A 25,940-nucleotide genomic window follows, 5' to 3' on the forward strand; every position below is an offset into this window, starting at 1 on the left:
TCGACATGGATTTCCGCAAGGTTCGGTGCTCGGACCCCTCCTGTTTTTGACCTTTATTAATGATATTGAGGTGCGGGTTCTGGGTATCGATACTGTATTGTTTGCCGACGATATGGCTTTCATAGCATCTGAAAAGCAGTCGAAGGACTTGCCCCTTCAAGTGCTAAATATATAGTCTGAGGAATTGGTTTTGTTTCTATCAAACAGTTTGTCTCTAAATGATGAAAAACAAGAACAGGATCTTTAGCGACCGCAAAATCAATTCATCAGCGAACATCGACTATATTAAATGCCTAGGCGTTTATCTGGACCCAGTTCTAACACGGCCACATCATATAAATTTAAAAGAAAGTATATTTCTATAAAAAATGTTAGTAAACTTGTTGGCTTTGATGGTTTTAAAGTTACGTCCCTATTGTTCTCACATTGCAGTTATGGTATTTTACATTGGAGATAGATATAGTTCAGATGCTTAAAAGATCTCTTACGTTATTGAGAGTGATCTTAGGACTACAAGACGGAGATAATGCCAGGGAGCGGTTTCATGATATCAACATACATATTTTGGAGTCTTTACATTATGTTCGCCTAAATTACGAAATGTACTAGAAAAATACGGTTTTCACCATTACTTTACACGTGTAAGTTCGGACGTTGTTAGAGATAAACATCTGAAATAAACGACATGTAGAGACATACAAATTACGTTAGACTTCTTCTCGAAAACAAGTTACCACATTCGATGAGGATATTGCCTATCGAGGCATTCACCGTCAGAATTAAAAAAATGGTTAATGAGAAACGCCTATGATGACATTAGCAAATATCTGAGAGCCAACACATTTAATGTCATGTAACATCGTGTTGAGGTTGTAATTCTTTAACCGTTAACTGCCTTTTCCCCTGGTAAAATAATTTCATATGTCTATATTAAATACTGCTGGAAGTATTATTAATTTATATTTTACTTTTTATGTCTTTATAACGCACCTACACGTTGATGACTTTTGCAAAACAAATTTTTGTTATGACTCCAATAAAGAACCTAAGAAATGGCCACTTATAATATCACCAATGTCTGCATTATTTCCGGAAATTTATTTGAAGACACGAAACGAGGGGAAATTTTCCTAAAAAAACACGCATAGTATTCGGTAAGGAAACGGCTTTTTAAGTTATCCCTTTGTAAATATTAAGGTAATGTTTTTTCTACAAGGGTGATTCTGTGAAACGTAAAAAATCCACTTACTAATTTGGCTTAGGGCACGCATCTCAAAATGTGGGGAAATTTTGCTGGTTGTGCAGCAAAAACTGAGGACAAACAAAGGTTCCTATTTCAAAGCTAATTGTGAAATTTTTAGGAAAATTAAGTTTTCGAGGAGCTGCTTTTCGGCCTAATCGACCAATGTAGATCCACTAGGAACCTGGATATTTCAATTAAAGTCTCGGAGCCTTAGGACTGCAGTTTGAGACACCTCTCCTTTAAAGACACTTTTAATATCGCGAAAATGGGCATCAAATATCTTAGACACTGAAAGATATTACTTTCATGTTTATGTATTAAAGTGGCAAAAAGTAGGTATCTAGAGAACCTATTGGTCTCACTCTGTCCAAAGCAATAACTATTCTTTGTAATACCACTCGAATTGCATTACGCGAAAATTCAAGAGCAATTTAACAAACGAAGAAAATCGTTAAACATTGGGTAGTATTACATCTATGGCATTTTCGCTTGTTTTCCTCGTAGTAAAGTTAAGTATTAAGCTCATGACTGGAACATTTATTTACAGAGTGCTGTGAAACAGTTTAATAGATTTCTGACTAACGATTCATCGCTGAATTATTCATGCTGAGTCCCTTTCAAATCTCGGGAGAAAACCAATATGTTTTTCTTTTCGAACGGGTGAAGGAAATATTAATCTATCAGATCTGCCTATATGATAAAGCGTCTTGGCTTCTATCTTCTTGTTAAAGGCGGAAAAACAAGTTTGCACCGAATGTTCTTTTTGGGGTTAGTTAGCAGGAATAAAAGTAAATGAAATAGGTCTATTAAAGCTAGGATGTTCCGCATTGATCCGGCTAAATTGGATTAAATAAAACGTTTTCCGGTGAGCAATTCCTTCGTGACAATAATTAAGGGAAGACTTATTCAGCAAATCGTTTTTTACGGTGTTTCATTAAAGTTCGAAGAGCACCAGTCTCCTAGGGTGATGTCACACTCTAGTAAATTTATCTGGTATTTATGAAGAGAGGAGTTTTGTGCTTTATCTCACTCGCACTTAAATATGTATAAATCTTACAGCAGTGCGCCAGTGACGTACGACGTCACCCCGAAGTAATAAAAACTTCTTCGTTCCACCGTTAACGTCAGATTTATTCAGCTTTGCAAACTCCTTTCCCTTCGACGTCATTATCTCAAGTACAATAACGTCACCTACACTTACTTATTATGCGCTCGTTATTCTACCTTTATTATCTTTCTATTTAGTTCAGAGAGTCTGGTTCCGCCACAGTGGTTATGATTACATACACAAACCAATTGAGCCTTGTGATATGTCCGATGCCTAAAAAGTTCTAGGTAATTGACTTTCCCTCTTTTTTTCCGATCAATTTTCTTCGGACTCTTTGTTCATCGGCCGGTCGTTAGAATAAAGAAATAATAAGGTTGCGTGTCTGTTAAAAGCACGGTTGTACAAAGGTAAATTTATTTTTTACAACATTAATGCGTGAACTCAACCAAATTACCAGTGATATAAATTATTCGGTAGAAGCTCACCTGGACTTGAAAGAAACGAATACCTCATTACTTGTCACTATGTCTGTCACGAATTAAAGTTTTATACATCAAACATGCCAAATATTTCGAATTATAACACGGAATTCCGGAAATTCTCGGGCTTCGCTCCCCTTATTACGTGCATTCCCCTATCCTGTAACTGATGCTCAGCGACATTTTTAACATTAACTAGAAAATCTATACAAATAAATGACGCCAATTAATAGTTGGCCCATTTGAGCCTAACTACCATTAATTCAGCTCGTCAAAGAGATAATTACCAGCCTATCTACCTCTACAGTACACTCGCAATATTCAACAGGGCCAATTCTATATTCAATTACAAACTTGGAGTAGCTAACGAAACGCGTTATGATAATTAACCACGCTACATAAAGCAGGTAATTACCGATCGAGCAAAATGAATGAAAATCATTCCGAGATATACCAATGGAAATCGAAAATCAAATCTTTAGAAATTTAACAGAGAATCAACGTTGATACTTCCGGAGCTCAGTCAAATGACATGCTTCATTAAGTTTGTAAAGGCGAGTAAAAGAGCAAAATGGCAAAAGCAAAGCCATCTTGTCACAGATCATTGGTCCAATCGAACGTAGTGGCCAATTTCATCAGGCTCTATTGGACTCTACCTGTGAGTCTGTCAAACTCACATTAGCACTTCGACTCATAAAAAATGTAATTGGAAAAACGGTGTATCATACGTTAAAAGGTTATGAGAAAACATTCTATAGCAAGTATTTTATAGGTAATTTCGTGTATGAACGAAAATTTGATGAATATTATGTGCTTAAACCGTCTCTCAAAAGTCCTTAAATAGTCAAAAAATCCAAAAAATTAGGTTGGTTTCCACCGGTTAGAAAACTGTTTCAGAATGATTCGGGAATATTTGTGGGCAGTTCATATTTCAGGCTTATAATTGAAATCAGCAATGCGCATGCTTAGCAACGTTCTTGAATCGTTTCATGCTAGGTTCGTGCTGAGTGAGAATAAATCTGTTACTACTTCTACTGGACGTTATATCAAAGACGATATTACCAAATTTATCATTCCTCTCTAAGATACCATAATCTTGTTAATTCAAATGAGATATGTAGAGTATTTTTACACTTTTCGATTCTGTGGATGTTTCCAAAAATGTTCTATGAATCATATCGTAATTTAAATATCTGTGGTTTCATCCCAATTTCAAGTAAATCTGGATGAAGTGCAGTTTGATGATTGAATTTTGAAATATCCGTCACCCGACATAATTTAAGAAATGTAGTATAAAAACTTATGGCCAAATGATACAAGTGCTACCAAGATTATTAGGAACTCAAAATTTTTGTTAACTGTGTTATGGTATCTGTGGAAATTACCTTCCCGGCAGTTCTATCCGAACTTTGATTTAAAGACTCATAAGGTCAAATTAGAAATTTTAGGTTTATTAGGTAAATCGCCTCAGTGAACAGTTTCCTCACGAAAATTGAAGAACCGTGGACTCATTTTTAGAAATTTTGGGTCGATTCTAGTTGGATCGAATAATATATTTAATTATGGTTTTCCTCGTAACATTTCCTTAAGTTGATTTTAATATTCATTTAAAACGTCCAGGGTTGTTTGAAAATTTTTTTCTGAATTCAAGAGATACTTCCCTCTCACTCTTTTGAATTGTTCATTTATTGAAGATTTTAGTTGTTCCATTATTTAGAATTATTTCGGAATCATTTTAATGCAAAAAAGCTATTAGTTTTAAATACGATTAAACATCATTTGATCATTTCTCGGGAAAGAGCCTTAAAGGTTCCATTATTGAAAACTGCATATGAACTTTATGTAAACTCTTTTAAATGAATATTTAATGTATTTACGTATAAATATTAAAACGAATTTGTCGAATTAGGATGTACAACGACTCAATTACATTATAATCAATGTTTAAACGATGATTACAGCTATTACGTTTATGTTTCCAATTCATTCATTGAATAATTCACTACGACAACGTAAGTTCATGCTTTCCAAAAGTACTTTTATTATCTCTAAACTCTGATCAAATCTATCAGGTAATATTCTTGAATATGCATTAATCAGATTAATGAATGGCCATTATGCAAGGCCAAAAATTATGGATTTTCTAGTATCGTTTAGCGGTTTGTTTTGTTATTAAATAATGTCGTATTATATTCAGTTTTTATTGTAAAGTAATTTTTAAATGTTAAAGTGTTTAAATATTTCCAAAATCACACTTCTTTAATCAAAATTTCCTCTTTACGTCAGATACTGTGGATCGCATTTCATTGGTTTTTCATGCTATGCAAACAGAATTTCAATTAAGTGGAAGTTGGCTTATGCCACCTAAAGGGTATGGTGTAACTATAGGGTGATTCCTATATTTATCTTTTTTAATGTCGTCGTTTTTTCACATATTCGTTTCACGTAAAAGCTTGTATAGGAGCTTCGAATTATTGAGTCATATACTTAATTCCCTCTAAGATGTTGTGTTCATTGTAATTGAAGGATGCAATAAAATGAAATTATAGTATACTAAACTATTGATTTCTAATCATTTATTTCATGACAGCTTATTATCTAGATAATTCGGAGATCAATTTAGAAGAGAACAGTCTGTCATAGTCAAGTCTATCTATATAGATATCTACAGGGATATAATATAAAAATTGAGCGATTTGGATTTCGTGAACCATATGTTGGATGGCAGAGCTGTGCCAGTTGATACTTAGTCGGAAAAAGGGCGAGACAAAAAACGAATTACAATATATTTTATCATCTAACGGATATAAGTTCGGAACGTGAATGAGGAAACAAGAGAAACTCGACAATGTACGTATATTATTTTAGCTGGTTTCAGAATAGAATAATATATCCATAGGCGGCAGTTAGGCAATAAATACGAACGTGATATATAGATCTACCGACCTAAATATAAATGGGGCAGATGTGAACTTGTACCCTTAAAATTTATCAATTGAATACAAACGCTGCCAAAACAGATACGTTCAGATAAATAATTGTCCCATTCGACCCATTTGCTTGTGTAGTTTCAAAGGACTCATTTTTCTGAAATTTCCACCCTAAAATCAATAAATATTTCAACAATAATTAAACACAACTGATTCAACATAAACGCAATTTTGTATAACTGCCGATAATGAAGTCAACATGTTACAGAGGGACTGCGGTAATTGCTTACTTAGATCCCTTACTAAATCACCTATCCCTATTTCGACTGTTGTGGAGCCCAGTCGCAAAATGTTATATTTGAGCTTGCTACAAGAAATCTCTAATTTAATGGCTGTTGCCACAACGGAACGGTGGAAAATGTACAATTTTAGCAAAATTCTCTGGCTTACCTGCTCGTGATTTGAAATTTATTTATTGCTCAAAGAAGGAAGGTTTTCCTTACCTGGATAGTCCATTCCTGAAAATGAAAATAATATTTTAATAATCAAACGTGCGTCGGGTTCGTCGAAATTATGCGAAGCCTGCGGCATAAAGCCAAGCCGAATTTAGGAAGAGAATTATATGAAGAACGTTGAAACGCTGAAAGAATTCCCTTGTAATGGTGGAAGTATGTTTTAGGCAAATAAATTCGCGAATTGGCGCGTGTCAAGTTAAAGCAATTCGCTTTAAGCGATTTCGAAAATGGATTTAGTCGAGATTTTTTTCGGAGATCTGATGCAAAACGCTTAATGGGAGCTGATTCAATTATATGGTCGCTGACTTCAGAAACCGAATTGATCGCTTTTAGCGAACGGCACAACTACCTCAAACAAATGCAACGAACGATAAGCCGAAAATATCAAATTAAATAGATACAATTTACTATGGGGGACAAAATGCGAAACCTCATTGTAAACAAATTTAAAAATCAAATCCGCTATTTCACGTTCGATTGTCTATGCCAGTAAAGCCCGTTAAAATTCAATAAAACTCCTCAAACAAATAATGTTTTTTAATTCGGTGGCGCAATGGGGTATGGAGATGAAGTGGTACATGTTTTTATTAAATGTTTAAATACATAACGGGGTTTTGAATTTCATTTTCGATTCATTCTTCGAGGTATTCGAAGAGCAGATCTGCCAGCGTTGTAAAAATTTACTATTCGAATAAATTGTGCATATGTGAAAACATTTATTCGTGTGTTACATTTAAAATTAAATTTAGTGTCTAAATGGGCTTACTCGAACCTCGATCGAAAATTTCTGCTTTAAATTAACAATGTATTTGAGTGTACGAACGCTATAAAATTAAAAAATAAATGGTTTTATCAAATCCATTATTATATTAAAACGTCAGTCGTATATTAAACTATTGCGGGTACATTTAATAGAAAAATAAACATCAATTAAAATTTTAGGTAGATAAATACATAAACTTTCTAGCTTTTGTTGTGGCGTATTCGCTTATTTAAAACTATAAAACTTTGTTTTAGGCCTTCGACGATTTTGAAAACTATTTTGAAGTTCGAATTTATAAGCAGATAATACTGAATTCCAACTAGTGCTTACTCGTTATTTTTAGTTGCGTTGTCTTGATTAAAATTTAAATCGAAAACCACTGCCATTAGTTTTTGCTCGAAAATGGGAAAAATAAACTACAGCTGAGAGGAAAAGGTGTTTTATTTGATATTTTAATGCCTCGAGGCTTATGTTTTCAACGGTAATAGACGGAAGCTAAAGGAAGTAGACTGAAATAAATCCAACGTTTTGCTGATGTACAAGTGACAGGCCAGACTAGTTTCTACTAAGAGAAAATTTATTTTCTAACATTCTGGATCTTGGTGAGCCAACGTGGTCGTTAATATTTCATTTCTACATGACCAACACCCTTAAATTCAGCTTCTCCGAGCAATAAAGCTAGCTTTCAACGTTCATGTTATATGACCCCAACGATATGATTGAATAAAATCTGCCTGAAGCCGGGATACGAGGATAACTTCTATCTGACTTCCTCAGTAATTGTCTTTTAACTTTGAAATTTCCTCATCACTTTATTTCACTCCCACAATCCACTCACTCTATCGTTTATCTCATCTCATCCCGGCTCCCTTCTTCCCAAAGCACCGGAATTCGTTCCTAAATTGTCCTCAGTCGAGCCTTTCTTTGATATATCTTGACTATTTGTGTGCTTTAAAGTCTTTCTTAGACGACGGCATCGATTCTGTTTCTGATTACTTACTATGAAAGCCTGCATAATATCGCGACCGCTTTTCCATTCGATCATCGGATATATATCCGAAATGAGATGGAAAACTATCTTTTGCCTCAAATTAAATTCAATCAAGGAACATACTGAGCCAAATATAAATGGAATTAAAGCTGTGTCTAACGAAGGTCACGTCTCACAAATCATTTCCAGGAATTCTTAATACAAATTGTTCCAAACATTCAGCATTACAATTTTTGAAAATTTTTGGAATTGGGTCTCCTTGAAAGTTGGGGATAAGAACAGTCCTTAAGTTAAAATACATTTAATTCAGGTAGGCCAGGTTTATCTCAAATTTTCAATTTTAGGGCCTATTCTTAAAGCTTCCAAGCTCAAGATAAAACAGTGTCGTATCTCTTTTTTTCGCAATTGCAAGGAATATTCAAAGAGCTAAAAGCACTGCAGAACGACGTTGAATTTCTCAAGTTCGCTTTCTTGCCTTGTTACAGAGAATGCTTTGAGCCTTCGAGTTGAATTTGAAAGCTCGAGATGATAACAGTGATTTTTTCCGAAAACGTTTGAACATTTCCTGCATTACAAACAACAATGTTCTTCGTAAATCATTGAGTTCCTTTTCTAGTATTTAATTATAAGAATTTTTTGAAACTGGATTTGAAAGCTCGATGTAAAAATTGTGGTTTTCCTTAAAGTGCTTGAATTTGTCGTCCCCTTCCAGAATAACTCAGAATTCATCAAGTCCACTTTCTATGCTTGATTTTGTAGAAAATTTAGAAAAGATTGTGGCGTAGCTTTTCAAACCTGAAACGACTATTAAATGTTGAATTAAAAACAGTGATTTTTCTCTTACTTCAAGAAAAAAATTGTTCAGAAATGATTCCTTTTCCCAGAATTGTCAGAAATTTTCAACACATTGAGTTTAAAATCGAAAATTGATTTTTTCGTTCTCACAGAAAAATCTTGTACACATCAATTTCAATTTCGTTGGGGTTTCTCAATTTCGGTGAAAAAGAATTTCGTTTCTCAAAAATATAAACCAGGCACGACACTCAATTTATCATCACCTCAGAATAAAGCTAGGCCAAACTGTTTGATGTTTGGTTTAGCCTTTAATTTCAAGTCTTCAATTTTCGAGATCTTTGGCAGTTCAAATTTAGGAAAGAACAATGGTGTATTTTTTGAAAGAGTAGTGTTATATTTTTTAATCTATTTAAAATATGCCAGTTTTGTCACTTTTAGCTGGCTGCAACAAATCTAACATCGAATTTTATGATTCTGAGTAGTACATTTTATGAGTTCTAGGATAATTAAATGAGCTTGTGGTGAATTTGCATACCTATGAAGGAAACCTTGCCAATAATGCTGATAAAGCAACAACCTGAAATTACTAAAAAAATGACAAATTCACATCAGTCAGAAAAGGAAGAAACTTTATCAAACATTATAAATAGACCAAAAACCACAGATAAAATGGATGGTTTGACTGGCATTTTGGGAGCATACTATTGACAGCGTCGGTACAGAGTAACTAATTCACACTAAATTTCGATACACAGCCAAGAGTATAAAGCAAATTGTTTTTTTATGTCGCTCAATTAACGCGTGTGAGGCATTAATTGAAATCATAGTTCATCACGTTTATCCATAAATAATGCGAACAAATCAACTGACTTTTAGTGGACACTTTCAATAAAGCGTTGGATTGTGTTGAAAATTTCGTCCCGTGGACAACTGGTAATTGGAATTATCAATAAAAATTTCCGAGTTTTATTTCTGTTAATTAATATACATTCACAAATTTATTTTTATTTAAAAAAACAGTGGGTATAATAGTTTTGCATTAAAAGGTTCAGGGTCACATCTATGGGACGCCACTGGTGAAATTGTGTCCCCTTAAAAGATGGGTCTCTTCTCCTATTTTACACTGCCCAATTCTTATAAAAATACTCGTAGTTAATGCTGGAACGAATTTATGAGAAAAAAACCTTAAAACAAAATTTTATCACTCGGTATTTCAGACTGGAGGCGAAAATAAACCCATGTTCATATTCGCTTTTTTCTTCAAAAAAATCATCCACAGATTCAATCTCTTGAATTTTTAACATACTATTATAAAACACTCGTATAAGTAGCAGCAACTATCCAAGAATCTAAAATTTTAAGCCATTAAACGGACGACGAATGCGCAGGAATCTTCATGTGTGTGAAATGTAATAAGTTTAAAATTCTAAAACCCGAACATTATTCACATTGTAAAAATTTAGATATATGAGATAAGTTTGAAATATTGTAACGTCCAGTTTGAGGTCGGCTGATACGCTTGCTGCAGAAGTCAGTGATTTTGCTGAGTCAGCTCTTCGGACTTTTATTACTATTTCGCCGTATGTTTCCGCTACAATGGCTTAGTTACATATCACGTAAATAATGAATATATCAATCCCAGTTTTAGACAAAAGTAAATAGAATAAGAATTCAAGTTATAGGCGCTACGTGACTGAAGAAAATCACCTTTAAATACCCGGGGTGGTCGCATGGAAAATACATGGGTTGGGAAAACGGTTTTTTTTAGGGTACGAACGCGGGTATAAAAAGAAAATTGTTCCATTTCTTCTGTTTATTAAAACCCCGAAGCAGGGGTTCGTTCGCAAACCACAACGACATATTGCGTTGAAATATATTAATATGTAGAACATGATATACAAAATAAATGGGAAACCTCCGCCTGGAAACTGAGAATCTAGCCGTACAATGATAGCACAGATTTATATCGGATACATGCTAGGAAAAGTAATTTTTTGGGGAGAGTTATTCAATGGGAGGCAATTCTGTGAAATTATTAGAGTAGTTACTTTTCAATGCAATAATACAACTGCTGAAGCTAGCTGTCCTTTCAACCAAGCAACTTAAAAAAACTTTAGACTGAGGTAATTGTTAAAATACCTAAACTTGGGACAATATATCGCCCATGAGTTTTCTGTTGAGCATTCCCAAAAAATAAGTTCCCAGAGAAAAAAGTTTCTAGCGAGCGTTACTTTTGCCATTTGGCCTCTGCATTCTCTCTCAAATATAAATCGACGTAATGAAGTTAGGAAACGTTGCCTGGCTTTGTAATGTCTTCAATTAGAATTTCTAGGCGTTGTCCTCCTGGTTTTTTAATGGAGATTTAAAATTAAAACATCCGAGACAATTGATTAGTCAATTCTCTTTCTGCGCGATGCACCGAATGCTCCCTTGAGAGGGGTGGAAAGAACGTACTTTCCAATTTTAATAAACGTGACAATCTGGCAAATGGGAAAACCAAGTGAGCAAACCGAGCTTGAGGCGAATATCCGGAGGTGGAAAAAAGCCTGACAAATTTCATCTAATTATGTGACAAAATTACTTTTGTCAGCGTTTAAATGGGCATAATATGTCCTGGCATACTTGGCCAAGTCATCAAAAACAGCTTCACTATCATTTATCTGAAATTTTTCCCATTTCTGATTATGAACTAATCAAAAAATTCTATGAGCAATATTAATCGTTCTAATTACTTTATACAGAGTTTAGCCCCAGGGCAATATAAATGGCGCAAATAAAGCATTTTAATGTATGTCAGAAATAATTAATATTAATGTTCCGTGTTCGTAAAAAGTTTTACGTTTTGTTAAGAGTTGCTCGGGTACAATGAGTAGCTTTTTGTTTGAAATGTGTGAACTACATATGAGTTAGAAGTTAGTTAGCCTCCCTCGAGCCCCGCATGTACTAATTAATAATAGATTAGATTTTTCTCTGAAAAGAATATGATTTCAATAGGCCCATCGAAATTTAATGACATAAATAATATCGACGCGTAATTATAACTATCCCGTGCACAGTATTGTTACAATAATTACTGAATAATATCAAACAGTAATAATTAGACTCCGAAGCAGGTATAATCTAATTTCCAAAACAGATATAATTCAATCCATTGAACTGATTCTGCTTCGCTTTCCCGATAAATAATATTCTACATGTACATAAATTCGGAAAATCATATTTCGTAATTGCCGAAGTGGTTAAAGGATACGGAATTAACATAAGAGGGAAAATACTGGAGAAATACTTCGCATTTTAGCAAATTACAATTAAGTCGAAGCCGCATTAAAGTTTTAATCCGAATCTTTCTGTGAAACAAGATTCCTTTTGGAACGGCAGATCTGTTCATCCAAGAGCTTGTAATTATGAAAAACTCCGAAACAGGCGAAGGGACCTAATTTGTAAAACGTTTTGTTCAAAGATTAAAGACTTTTCATTTTCTCCCATTTACCAGTTCCACATTAATTCGAGTGATATTTTCTTACGCATGTTAAGTTTACCCATTAGGGATTATTTAGTTCGTTCTGCAGAGCGTAATGAAAATTTTATTTTTTTTCCTGTTAAATAGTCTGAATTTCGCCCTTCCAATATTTCAGTCCTGTTAAAAAGTGGTTTAAAATACTTGCATTAGTTCAAGTTATACTTCATTAAAATTTCAATTAAATTCAAAATTGATATCGATCCTGAATACCCCAATTATGGTCGCGAATTTTAGAAATGCAATTTGGAACACCCCTACTTTCTTACTACTTCTTACTAAAATCACGAAACTAAATATCAAAGTGTGCCCGTTTCTCGGATACTTAAGGGGCTATAATAACATCGTTTGAGTAAGTTTATAAAGCACATCGAGACGATTCATTTAATATCTAATTTGACGCATATTGCCCTGCAAATTTCGTGACAACCCAAATTAATTTTCTGTGCCAAAGGATTTACTCTAATTGTAAAAATACAAAAAATAAACAATAACGTTTTCAAATGTACTGGTGAAAAAGAGTATCGTAACTAAACCATAATTCGGGATATGTTCAACTACATTTAAAACCATTTTCAGAATTGTGGTTAACAGAATAGGCCTTATACGACAATGTTTTTCTGGGGTAATAATGCTCCATGCACTGTAAAAATATCATCTTGATTGGTAAAGAAACAGTAACATTTGAGGGTGTGCTAAGGCGCACATGTAAGTCCTTAAAAGGAAGACATTTTCAAAACTCAAATAAACCCTCGCCCCATTTGGGTAGAATGTGTCCATTTGGACACATACTGTGAAATTTAGTGGACAATAATCCCTTGAATACGAGTATTAGGTGTAAATAGCAGCATTTTCAACTTGATTGCTAAAGAAACAGTGATGGAGCAGTTTTTCATCTAAATCGATGATTGGGTACAATCTTAAATACTTCAACTGGGGAACTTCATTTTTCCAAAATTACGAATAAAGGTATCAAAATTCGTGAAATCTGAAAATGACAAAAATTAGGTAAGCTCCCCCCTTAAAAAATCTTTAGCATTTTTTTTCAAATGTTATTTACCGCTTATCTCGACCCTACCTAAACTATAGTAGACTATAGACATGTACATCAGCCGTGCTGACAGCTAATAGTCTCAAAATCTACATGCAATTCAAGAACAATTCAACTTGCTCATTTTTAGAGACCTCAAAAAGAAAAATTTTGTACAATTTTGTGTATATAAAGCTGTTTGATTTCTGTACTGATGGCTAATGAAGAGTCCAAAGACTCTAAAAGAAAACAGTCGCAAACATCGATTTATGGATACTCGTAGGAGGGAGGAATTACTGGAAAACCGAAAACCTTAACACTCACCAGGGTTAACTAATACACTTGTTTCAATTCGGCCAACTCCATTTACTCACAAAAACATAACTTTGTCTATTCTTCAAAGCATAAACACTTGGCGTTAGTTCCCTACTAAATAATCTATATTTTTAAGAGATTAAGTTGGGCACTTTGAAGCGCAAAGCGGGTACTATTAGCTTTGTTCTAAGCAGGCTTTAAATATTTTAAGGACTCCTGATCGTATTAATTTCGTAAATCCTCGGAGAAGCCAAAAAGTTCTTTGCACCGGCTCTGATATAAAGTAATTAAATATTTTCTGGTAGGTATTTAAGCCGCTTAAAGAATTACGTCTATTGCAAAAGAATATTCGCAGAAACTTTGCTGATGGGTCTTATCCTGCGGGGTGGGATTCTTCTGGAAAAGCTAGAAATCGATAATGGTTAAGTTCGGTCTAAAATCGCCAGACAAAATCAAACTCTTAAGAATTCAATATGCGATTTGAGGAGGGCGAAGCCCTTTTTCTGAGCGTTTAGCTGCAACAAGATAAGGGGATTTGGGAACGTGAAGTGATTTCTCAAAAAGATGACCATAATGTATGGTGAGAAATCAGCTTATAATAGGAAATAAATGGAAATTCTCGCGTTCGCCCAAGTATGTCGCTTCCTCTTGACAAATCTACCCATTAGACCTTTACACCTAGCGGAGTTTATATATCTCTTCTCTTCTTCCTTCAGTGAGCAATGGCGTAACACAAGAGTTTTCAAGCAAGGCAAATATTTTATTAAACGACTACCTAAATTTACGAGGAAAATAGACTTGATGGAAATTACAGAGAAGCCTAAGTTGATTAACAAAGGTTTGGAATTCGTATCCAGATTGTTGGAGATTCAATATAGGTACCGCTTATGTTTATTCCTAGGGGATCCAAGAGAGTTATTCTAATGCTTGACCGGGCAATGAGCCTCTCTAGACCGTGGTCATTCGGAACGACATTTTGGGCCTAAGTGTCGGACATTTTCAGAAGACGAAGCTCGAGATTGTTACTAATTTATATCCGTAACCGGTCAAGCAGTGAGGATTTTAAGCATCCATCACAGGTTTTACTAGTTAAGCTCTACACTCACCTGTGGGGACTGCGCCAATGAAATATCGTTAAAGCGGCCTCTAGAGAATATTACACCCTAATGTAGCACTTTTTTAGGATTTGACTCACCCCCTATTTATATTTCCAACATATCAGAGACGGATGTGGAATGTGTGAATTCAAGGACTGGAATGAATTCACAAGATTATACTGAAGAAACTACAAAAAAAGATGTGGCAAAAAATTATATCCTTAATGAATAAATTATTTTAGACATTTTTTGGGAACACGAATTTTTATTAGAAATAACATTCTTTTAAGTTAATATGCAAATTGAGTCATGGAATGGCATAAAATTTCTATACTCGTCGAATACCAATTTTACTAAGGTCTATCGGGTATACAGTAATATTTAACAGGTTGGTGAGTTATATTTTATAGTGTTTGAAGTTTGTTGTAAAATGTTTCGGATTCACAAAATTAGTTTCTTCAAAAGAAAATAAGAAAAGTAGGTTACTTCCGTCACATGCCATAAATTCAACATTATTCATTTAAAGGTGTCTTATATTTTCATTTTTTAACAACTTTAATCAACTAAAGTTGAAGTAACATCATTTATTTTTCATATGAACACTAGTATCCTAATTCTATGCTTACTGAAATATTTTTTCTAATGAAAGAAAATGCCATTTCCCAACTTTAATTACATAAAAACCAATGTCGATCACTTAAAGATATCTTACATTTTCATTTTTAAATAAATTTAATGAACTAAAATTAAAGAACTTTATTAAGGTTCGATAAAATTGGCTTAAATTCGAACACAGAAAGCTATATTTTGTCGATATGTTGCAAAATAATTGTATAACGCAATTGTTAATCGAACTCAGCAAATTTTTTATTTATATTGAAAATTTATGTCAAATTTAGTTAATAAATATCTCATAACATTTATTAATATTCCACAATTTTGCGAAGCTTCCTCCCAGATTAATGAGACTCGACAGATCGGGAAGACTTCAATCATTAATTTTACTGGAACGACGAAAATTTGCGGAAATTTTTTAGGTTGCCAGGGTTACCAAACAAAAGTCAGCAAGTATAAAATCTTCAGAAAAAAATATCGAAATTTTTGAGGCGGTGCTGTTCGCGTGTGTTCGTTTATTTCGATTCTATACTGACCCTGGATAACTGAATTGAGATTCTGGAGAACTGTAAATGTCCTTTAATACACCTTCATCTAAGAGCAGTCTCGAAATCGTCAAAATAAATAAGTATCAGAGTGGCTGCCTATTTCAGGAACTAATAAAGGTATTAGAACTCTGCAAGCTGATAAGAGCTCGTCGAGGCGATTAATTTGATTCATTTAGGTATATTGCTCCGACAATTTTCGGATAAAATTTTTAAAATGGCAGTCATCTAGTTTCCGAGTTTTTCAGGAAAAGTGCCAAAATTTTTTATATGCTCTTTATGTACGTTTTTAGGGCTCTTTTGAGATGATTAGTTACCGTTATTTAGAAATAATGTTCAAAAACGAAATGGGAGGTGGAATATAAAAACTCTTCAAAATATTAAGTTAGATAAGAGAAGATCAAGGTATCCGTAATTATTTTTTGTACCCAGTAGTTAGGTAATCACTTTCAGTAGGAGCATGAGAAAGGTTTAGCGGGAATAAAAGCTATGAGATTTCATTGAGTTTCTGAAAATTCAGAAGACTCATGCACCTGCTGGAATAGGAAAATATTCAGATCGACAAGATTCCTGAAAAAGTATGAACTGGGGACATTCATTACAACTGAAAAGGCCAATATCAAAAAGCCGTTAAAATTTTTAAAGGGGGCACGAAAAAATTGTTTCGCTTGAAAAAAATCTGCTTTAATACTGTACTTTCGTATAGAAACTAATAGCTTAATGATGGTACCATCAGAATTTTTTTAAAAAAGACATTAAAACGCGTAAATATATTGTTTGGTCGGAAGTGGATATATATCCTTTTACTACTGCAGTTTCCTCCTCAACCATCAATATTATATATTTACGGCTATTTTTAATTACTTTTTAAGATATGCGAATGCAAAAATTTAGAGTAATTGTGATCTACCTTCACCTCTAGTACACACCATGAAATATCGTTCAAGCGGACTTTGGGGAATGTATCGCTCTAATGTGGCACTTTTTTAGGATTTGCTTGGTCCTGGAGGGACCCTCCACTAAAATTTCAACCATATTTTTAAAGTCGAAACTCGACGAACAAATTTCGCTAATTGACAATAAAAAAGATTAGCCGAAACAGGGAAATTAAGTTTGAAAATCTAAATTTTGAAGCGAGTTGGGAAAAGAAGACAACATTTAAAAATTCTAATTGGAGCCATTACAATGCCAAACAACGTTGCCTAACTTCATTACGCCGATTTATACTTGAGAGAGAAAATTTTGAAACTCAACGGAAAAAGTAAGCCTGTTTCCCAGGAAGTTTTCTTTCAAAAGTAATTTCTATTTTCGACAGAAGGAAAAACTTCTCACAGCCAATACATTTTCGGAAGTAATTTGGCTGCCACCGAAGTAAGTATTTCTTTTTTAATACGACTGTACACATAACAAACTTCAATATAATTTGACCTATTTAGTTAATAGATTGACTTCGGGAGATGGATTGCGAAATCCGAACTTCACTATTAAAACTTTTCTTTTACACGTACTGACAGAAATATTTATTTGAGTTTAGTAGATATTCCAACAGTTTTCCGAACGAATTACCGACAAATGTTTAATCCAATTCCAAAAACCGTTTTCACATTCAATATGGCATATTTTTAATGATAGTCGATTGATGGCACTCGTTCGCAATATGGACTATGCACGAAGTGCCAGAATCAATCACTTGCTTGCTAATTGTTTCATGATGTTTTCCAGTTACGAAAACATTTGAATCTGAAATGAATCATTACCTCGCTAATAAAAAGTTTGTAATTTATCATTTCACTCAAATTTTATTATGAAAATTGTTTTGGTTGAAATACCATTTGAAAATAGACTTAACAATGACTTTATATTGTCGCCATGAACTTTTCGCAACTTCAGGTATAAAGCTAAGTGAATTAAGTAAAACACCAATTAAGACTTAAGACAAAATTCGGATCATTATCAAGTTTAACAGGGGACTGAAGTTTGAACTTGTTTTAGCCTTTTGAGGGGATTTATTACTCTAATAAACAATTGGTTAACTTACCGTATTCACGGCCTTGATGATTCCAGTAATTTTCCGGATCTGAAAAGCAAAAGACAAAGTTATTGCGACAGATAAAAGCTTGTTTTATGCAAGAAACAAACTTTAACAAGGAAAATATTGTAACTTTAAGGCGCAGTTAGAATGAACGATAAGATATGTAAATCTTAATTTCACTGTAGAAGTTTTATTGCTGCTAGGCGCATATAATTTTAGTGTGAAATTCAGCAACTGTCCCACACATTTAAAACGTTTCAACTTATCACTTAGCAAAATTACTCCCGGGAGTTTAAACAGGGATGGTTTATATTCAATGCTATATATAGTCCTCCTCCAGACGACTCCTTTAAGTTAGGTACGACTCAACTCCTTGAGATGCTAAGCTTAAGGAAATTTCCGGAAAACTTAATAGGTATTTGGAGGTGCGTGACAAATGTTATACAATTATTTACGTAGCTTTATTAATCACGAGAAGACTACCAGAAATGTTGCCATTTTCATTCCATAAATATCTCCCTTAAAGCTCAAGGAAAATGGTCAAAAACATTTAAATCGAATGAACGCTAAATAATACGTTTTCCATTCGGGCAATGTCAGACTTCAATTTAGTTTGTTTGGAGCCTGGGGCAGCAACACTTTCTTGTCCGAGCCTGTGACACTCTTGCACATTAAGATTTAAAAAGGGATGTTCACTCTGTTTTTATTTCCTCAATAATACAAGTTTCCCAAGACGAAATTTCACAACCGTAAAAAGTACAATAAACTAGAACTTTATTTACGAAAGGACGTCTGGATTTTTCATGATGTATATCTTGAAATATTTAGCTGCCCGTTGGAAAAGTATGATACCATCTTAACGACCAAATTCGCCTTGATGTCCTCTTCAATGTTAAATTTGGTTATATAGGCCAAGATGGCACTAATGTGGTATACAATAAGTTTACACAGATACGGAATATTGCCTAATAAAGAAAACCTGTGAAATAGGGGTTCAGAGAAGTCAGAGGAAATAAGGTTCAGCGGCTCTATGAGAAAACATTGAAACAGAATTATTACCAAAAGAGGATAAAGCTGAAAATATAATATTCTGCACCATTTTCATTCATATATTTGCTATGTTTAAACGTTGAGGCGTTCTTGGAGCTTTATCCCGAAATTACAGAGACTGGCTCAAGGTTTGCCCTTTGAGTAATGGGAGCAAAAATAAAAATTCTTATTTTTCTTTGCTTGTTATTACTAATTTGTGGTTCTACTGCTGTAGTATACTGATGAAAACCCAATTCCCATAGTTACGATCAAAAATCTACATTTCAAAGGTATTAATTTCAAAAACTAAATAATACTGAAAATGCCAACTAAATTTTTTAGACTATTCAACGTTCGTCCTGTTTGGTCTAAAAATAGAAAACTCTATTGGAAACCTGAATAAAATTTAAAAACATAAAGAAACCGAAAATTTGCCTTCTACTAGAAAGTTTTTTAAGTTAAATAAGAAAAAACTTGAAGTTCCCATTGAGTAGGGGATTTAGTTGTAAATTCAAAATAATTTATTCCCAAAGTGTTTTCAAATTGTTTCGTCATTCATGAAAAACGCTCTGAATTACTTCTAGAAAACAATCAGATTTCCACAGATTAGGGCCCACAACAGAACCCTGGGGAAAAACCTATTACCTCCATTACCTTATTCTTGGATGCGATAACCCACAAGTGCGACTTGATTATGTTTATTATAAAGAGTTATCATTAAAAACAAAAACCTTCAGCATGAATTCATATCCGTACTACTTGACTCATATCTTGGACAAATTCATCTGGTATCTATTGCGAAGATTTTCATTGAGGCTAGAAAGTGGCTTAATCGATGTCTTACGTTCACTGTTCATCCCTTGCTACGAGGTTTCTTTTAATGATCACCTGTTATATAATATAATTTTTTCTTCCTCTAATAATTATTTTCAAGAGATGTTGCAAGTGTGGAGCATCCGGTATTTTCGCAAACTAGCATTATCAGCAGAGATTCGTAAAGCTTGTTCATTAAATGAATAAGAGTGCAGTAACTTCAATTTCTCTTCACTTTTGTACTTTCCTCTCTTTTTGTACGACTATAAGTATGTTTCAAGGAACTCCTGCAACCTGAAATAACCTGATTTTCTTCTCTCACGTTCTGTAGATTTTTTTAAACCTTCCCACTAACCTGAACATGTTTAACCACGCTTTCGAGGAAGATCCCAATCAAAACTAATGTGTTTTTTTAGATTTATTTTGATAAAATTGCTCTGATATTTTCCCACAATGGAAAACGTTAAATAGGCACCTTGCTGTACATGAAAATACTACCAATTTAAAAAATTAAAAATAGAGGCGAAAGAGTGAGACCTGGTCCCACGTAAGCACGAGCGTCCTTTGAATGGAAAGCCCCAGGAGTAATTTTACTAAGTGATAACTTGGAATAGGATCGCAAATATCGAAACCCATCACAAGTAAAGTTTTGACTTTTGACCTATTTCAGGTGCAGCATAGCGAAGAGAAGTCTTAAATGTTAATAGGTTGTTGTTAATAGAAATTATATTCGGTGGAATAAAAACCTCAATTACGGTTCAGCAAATAGAACTTAAAAGCTTTATATAGTGGAGTATATAAAGCAAACAGATGTGTTAAACACACAAAACGTGTTTTATAGCCATAATGCAATATGTTTATTTGAAATGTCAATTAAGCTGGAAAATATCGGAATCGTTATATTTTCAGTAGAGAATTAAATATGCTTTAAATTCTAATATATGTAGTTCAAATGGAAAATATTGTGGTATGAAGCCAAAAATGCGAAATTTATGTTAATTCCAGTAACGATGTTAAGGCTATTTTAAATGAATGTGACTAAAACAGGGATCGAATGTGTTTCGGTGTAATTTACAAGTTCAATTTTCTAGAAATAAAGTTAAATTATATCCGCACTAGGTTTTAATTCGCAATTTATTCTCCTAAAATAAAATTAACGTCCCCTGGCGACCTGAAAATTTGACACGATAAAGAAAAAAGCAGATGCTGCATTATCGATTTTATTCCTAGTAATACTTTATTGCTTTTCCCACATGCACCGTGCCAAATTCACACCTCACTGTTCATTTTCAAGTATACTTTAATAGCGCGTAAAATCCATTTTAAATTTAATATTACGTCTCCCTAGGAACATTGTGTATTTACCGTATGAAGCTAAAACCAATTTAAAATGTTAAACACGTACATACTCCATAAAAAGTTTCGTGTTTTAAAAACATCGCAATTTCAACAGCTTTTCACTACAAAGGGTAAAATGTCTGTATAAAGAAAACGATCCAAATTGCAATCAGGCTCGATGAACATACGTGCCCAACTTGCATAATCACGTATTTTAATTTTTTTATCGGTTAATTTTGTTACCCATTTTCGTCATTTCTAAAGTACTTTCGGGACGTGTGGTAGGTAGCTTGCAGTGTGAACTCACTGAAATGCTGCTGCGATAAGATGCATGAGATTAATGACAATACCAGAGCAAAATTTGTAAAATTAAACCACGACCCTCAAATCTTGGTTGATATACTGCCGAAATTATATCGGTGAGCAGATGTGACGTTTCCCACACCCGAGGGATTTGTACGAATAATTTCTCTTTTTCTTACTCTAAAATGTCAGTGATTTATTTATTTTACCTTTTGGGCTAAAAAGATCGCATTCACTGTTTATCTTTTCCCGACTGATATAGCCCATATTTTACAGTGAAACATAAGGTCCGGCGTTAACAAAATCTCGTTAGGGACAATGATATATGTCACTAGAGGGTCAGATGTTTACACAAATTGGCTATTTATTTTGAAAATCCGCATGTATTTGCGTCTTTACTTCAACGAAATAACGGAATACTTTAAGGTCTATTTTCCTCGACATCCTCCTACTTACCACGGTACGATGTCTTTGGCCCTAACCAGGGGGGGTTTTGGGAAGGCACGTTAAGGAGAGACGCAAAGTCTCATCTCAGTTACGTAGCGAGTTTTTAATACATTTTCATATTTATTCATAAATATTGATGAGGACATAAATAGGCGCAAAGAATTTCAAGCAACTGCCGAACTCATTTCCTTTATGTATACGATTTCAACATTCACTAATGCCTAAAATTAAAAATTCCATTTTATTTAAGCCGCTAAAAATGATATGGTTGGGATTCTGTTTGGTTGAAATGACAAATATCCTCCGGTGTATTTAAAAATAAAATATAACTGGCGAAAAAGTGTGTGGGTAATAAATTTCTCGACGAAATGGGAAGGATTTGTAAGGCGTCGGTACCCAACCTCTAAATCTTGAAAAATTATAAGTATCTGGTTGACATTTAGAAAAGTTTAATATTTCCAGGGCAAGGCGACGAAGAAATGTCGCTGAAAAACTGTACTTAGCACCCTAATGGTGTAAGTTTACCCGGGTAAAGTGAAAACTTTTTACATTAATCTATTACAAAACTGAACTAAGTGAAACTTATACATAGACACCTCATCGTACTGTGAATATAAGATCATTTTCTTCAGACATATTCTCCATTTGTCTCATGGTAATTACCGTTTTGAGAGAGGAACTGAAAATTATGCAAAGTGTACCACTGACAACTAAATAAAATTGAGATACAAAGTTCGTCAAAATTCAAGTGACAAACTTCTAAGATACATTCCTCAAAGTGAAATGAGGACAACAATAATATGCAAAAGTGCGCGGAAATGCTCCTCTGTTGACGTAATTTTAGCCGTCGAATAAGTTTCATATTTTCAAGTGTTTTCATACCTCTTACAGTTTTTGAAAGATGTATGTGAAGTTTTTACTATTCATAAATATTAAGGGTCTTCATGTCGTTTTTAGATCGCACTTTTTTTTAAAGAGACAGAGAAAGAGAAATTAAAAGATTTTTAGTTCTCAGAAAACTTCTCTTTCAGTTAGGTATTCCTTACATTTTTACCATTAAATTAATTAGAAATCGTTCACAGTGAAAAAAACTCTTAAGGCTTTAAAAAAATTCCCAAAGAGTGCTCTATGTGAAAATTCACCAGAAAAAAGCCTCTGTAAAATAATATTCAGTATGAATGCTCAGAAGATTTCAGTTGTGTTAAAGGAAAAAACCAAATTTTAGAGTCGAGATATGAAAGAAATTTTTATTGTTAAAATATCCAAGAACGCAGTAAGAAGTGTCCCATAAAAACTATAACAATTCGCTGCTCCTATGTATAACGTAGGGTTACTATAGTCAGTCTGTAGAGAATTAGAAAATGCTGCTTTAAATCTCAAAATTTTCCAAAATCTTGTAAAACTCAAACGGAGGAAGCTCCAGATTTTAAGCTATCTACGGATGTAATCGGAAGTGGCCTGTATAAACTACGTAATCTGTCCTTTCCTGTGATTCAAAATGTGGGTACTACAGGAACGATGAATGGGAGGAGGAAATTTGCAATAATATGAGCAGTTTTTGAATCTCCTAAATTTACAGTTATTCCCAACAAACAGATTCAAGTCGTTTACGTCTTAATAATACTGTATATTCTTCTCTAAATTCTGCTTGAGACATTAATTTTCCTGGATTATAAGAAACTACATCTAATCACTTTCAAGTCTCCCTTCTAAATCTAGAATGGGAGTTTATAATAATCTGAAGTTGCCGATTCCTGATTCGAGGAAAATTTTAAAGATAATTCTAAATCTCTTAGATTTGTATAGCTATTCATCCATCATTCAGCTTCAAGTTTTCTTCGTTACCTTGGAAGTTTTGGATAGCTGAAGTATAGAATTTTTTCCGAACCGAAGAGCATAAAAACGTGGTTTTAAATTTCAAACTTCTCCAAAAACTTTAAAACTCATATTAATGTGATTAATATTTTTAAGTTGTGCATGCCCGAGACAATCAGAGGTTTCCTACATAATCTAAAAATTTTGCTTTCTCCTGCTACACAACGTGAGTATAACTGGTTTGAACCTGTTGGTTCTCCTGAAGAAAGGCCAGAGGTATTAAATTAAAAGGGTTTTCAAACATTCTAACATCTTAAAAACGAGACTTTGGTTACCAAATTATTCAATAAAGTAGGTAAACAAAAGTGCCCTCTACACAAAGTGTTTTATTATAGTCATTATTCAAGGGGAGGGAAGTTTTATGCACGAGTCTAAGGAAAAAAATTATATACAAGGTGTCTCAACAACGTATCAAAGAGCCCTAACTCTTTTAGCGTTAAAGTTAGAGTAAAAGTTAAATAGGAGGATTTCAGAAAGAAATGGTGCATATTTCCAAATATAGGAAAATATATAGGGGGTTTTACATTCTTAATTTTTTAGCTGGGTGCCCCAATATTCTTATCTATTCGAGTCCTGTGGATCATTCTGCGCACGAGGTATATTCTATAGTCATCCCTACAGTTTTGAAAATAGTAATGTACTATAAAGTTTTACATTTTTCATTGTGTCGCAGGTTATAATTCGAAATGATTTGATATAAAGAATAGTCATTTGCACTTTCCCATTAAAGGTCCGCAAACCCTATTAACGGCCCGGTTTTGATTATTCCTCACCCATGAGACGGCTTAAAGGTAAATTGACCTTAGTGACTCATTAGAAATACAAATATCAAGACATTAACGATTCGTAACCCTCTTCGGTTGCTGCGCATACCATTAATAAGGCAACAGTGGTAAATAGCAGGGAATAATTATTTAGACGGAACCCAATCGTCCTGTCTGTTATCAATTATCCACGGTTTCGAGTGCTCTAACCGAATTTAATAGTAAATAATATTTTAATGCGACACATATACACATATATGTGTATATCTCTTGTTCAGCCTAAACTAATTTAACTGCAACTAATTGAACGGCTGGAAATTTAACCGAAGGTAATGAACGCGAATGATTCTGGCATCACTATTTAGAAGTTTTTGAGTGAAACTTTTAGCTTTGAAAGCTCCAAGTTGAGCCACTTCAGTTTAATAGTTGGTTTGTGGGACTGTAGACAAGAATTAGTTCGTTTCGCCATTAGTTTATTAGAGACAGAACTAAAATGCGGCCGCTACGTGCCGGAGATTGGAATGTGAAGATATATCCGGCAATTTTTACCGGTTGTAGCTTGAGATCCACGTTATATTTTAAAGAAAAACCTGGAAACGTCAGCAACATAAAATTCAATTACTTGACCACATCTTTTTGTATGACCATAAGCTAGATTTATGTTTGGTTCACATTCGTTAACAAAAAGCGATTTCTAAAATTATCCATCCTACAGTTTTCTGTATTTTGTATTTTATTACGTCTAAGTGGCTTTGCTGTGAACTCGAACTTACTACTCTTCGAAAACCGCAGCTTTTAATGTAACAGTCTGGAATTTCTAAGAAAGTAAGATCAATAAACTGTGTACAGACAGCCACGAAACTATTTACTCGAAGTACGAGACCTTTGAGTATATCACGAAATAAAATTTCGCTTTAACGAGGGCCAACGTCAGATTTCTATGTATCATTACAAATCGAAATGAGGCACTCAAGTCATTTGAAAAACTCAATTTTAACATAAATCCGACACGTAGTCTTCTTACTGCGATGCACTTGTAATTCCCAGGTTTAAATTGTCCCTCTTGATAGTTTTATATCTAGGTCGAGAACTTTATCTCCCGGAAAAGGATCCTTAATAAAGGCGCAAAGATAAACCAAATAACATAATCAGGATTTAAAGAAACCTGCCTTTGGATGCCCTTTAATTGGTTAGTTACATAAACAGCACTTCAAGGGGAGGCATGAGAGATCTAACCGTAGGGATTAGAATTTTAAATTTTTCATCAATTTAATAGACCTAATTCGACCTTGGGGATCGCCGCTAGGGGCAGAGAACCAAAAATTGGAGATTCAATTAATCGTGAAATAAGATTGAATTAAAGAAAGGAGTACTCAATAATGTCGAAAGGAGTTAAATTGAATCGAGACATACAACTCGAGGGCATTTAAAGTTCAGGCATTTTCTGTTCGGCAAA

At 33.9% G+C, this 25,940-nt stretch overlaps 1 protein-coding gene across 12 annotated transcripts in view; it reads right to left on the reverse strand.

The window, feature by feature from the left end:
- The window catches only part of LOC136409743 (agrin-like), a 185,450-nt gene that overhangs the window by 55,112 nt on the left and 104,398 nt on the right, over nucleotides 1–25,940 (reverse strand). For 10 of the 12 annotated variants that reach the window (XM_066391457.1, XM_066391454.1, XM_066391460.1 and 7 more), the window contains 2 exons: nucleotides 17,922–17,960; nucleotides 6,204–6,218 (listed from right to left, as the gene is read on the reverse strand). In XM_066391457.1, coding sequence (XP_066247554.1) covers nucleotides 6,204–6,218; nucleotides 17,922–17,960 — 54 coding nt within the window. The remainder of the gene's footprint in view (nucleotides 1–6,203; nucleotides 6,219–17,921; nucleotides 17,961–25,940) is intronic. The other 2 variants (XM_066391456.1, XM_066391452.1) reach the window with 1 other exon arrangement.

This window comes from Euwallacea similis, chromosome 6 (genome assembly GCF_039881205.1).
Source record: "Euwallacea similis isolate ESF13 chromosome 6, ESF131.1, whole genome shotgun sequence".
NCBI classification, from domain to species: Eukaryota; Metazoa; Arthropoda; class Insecta; order Coleoptera; family Curculionidae; genus Euwallacea; species Euwallacea similis.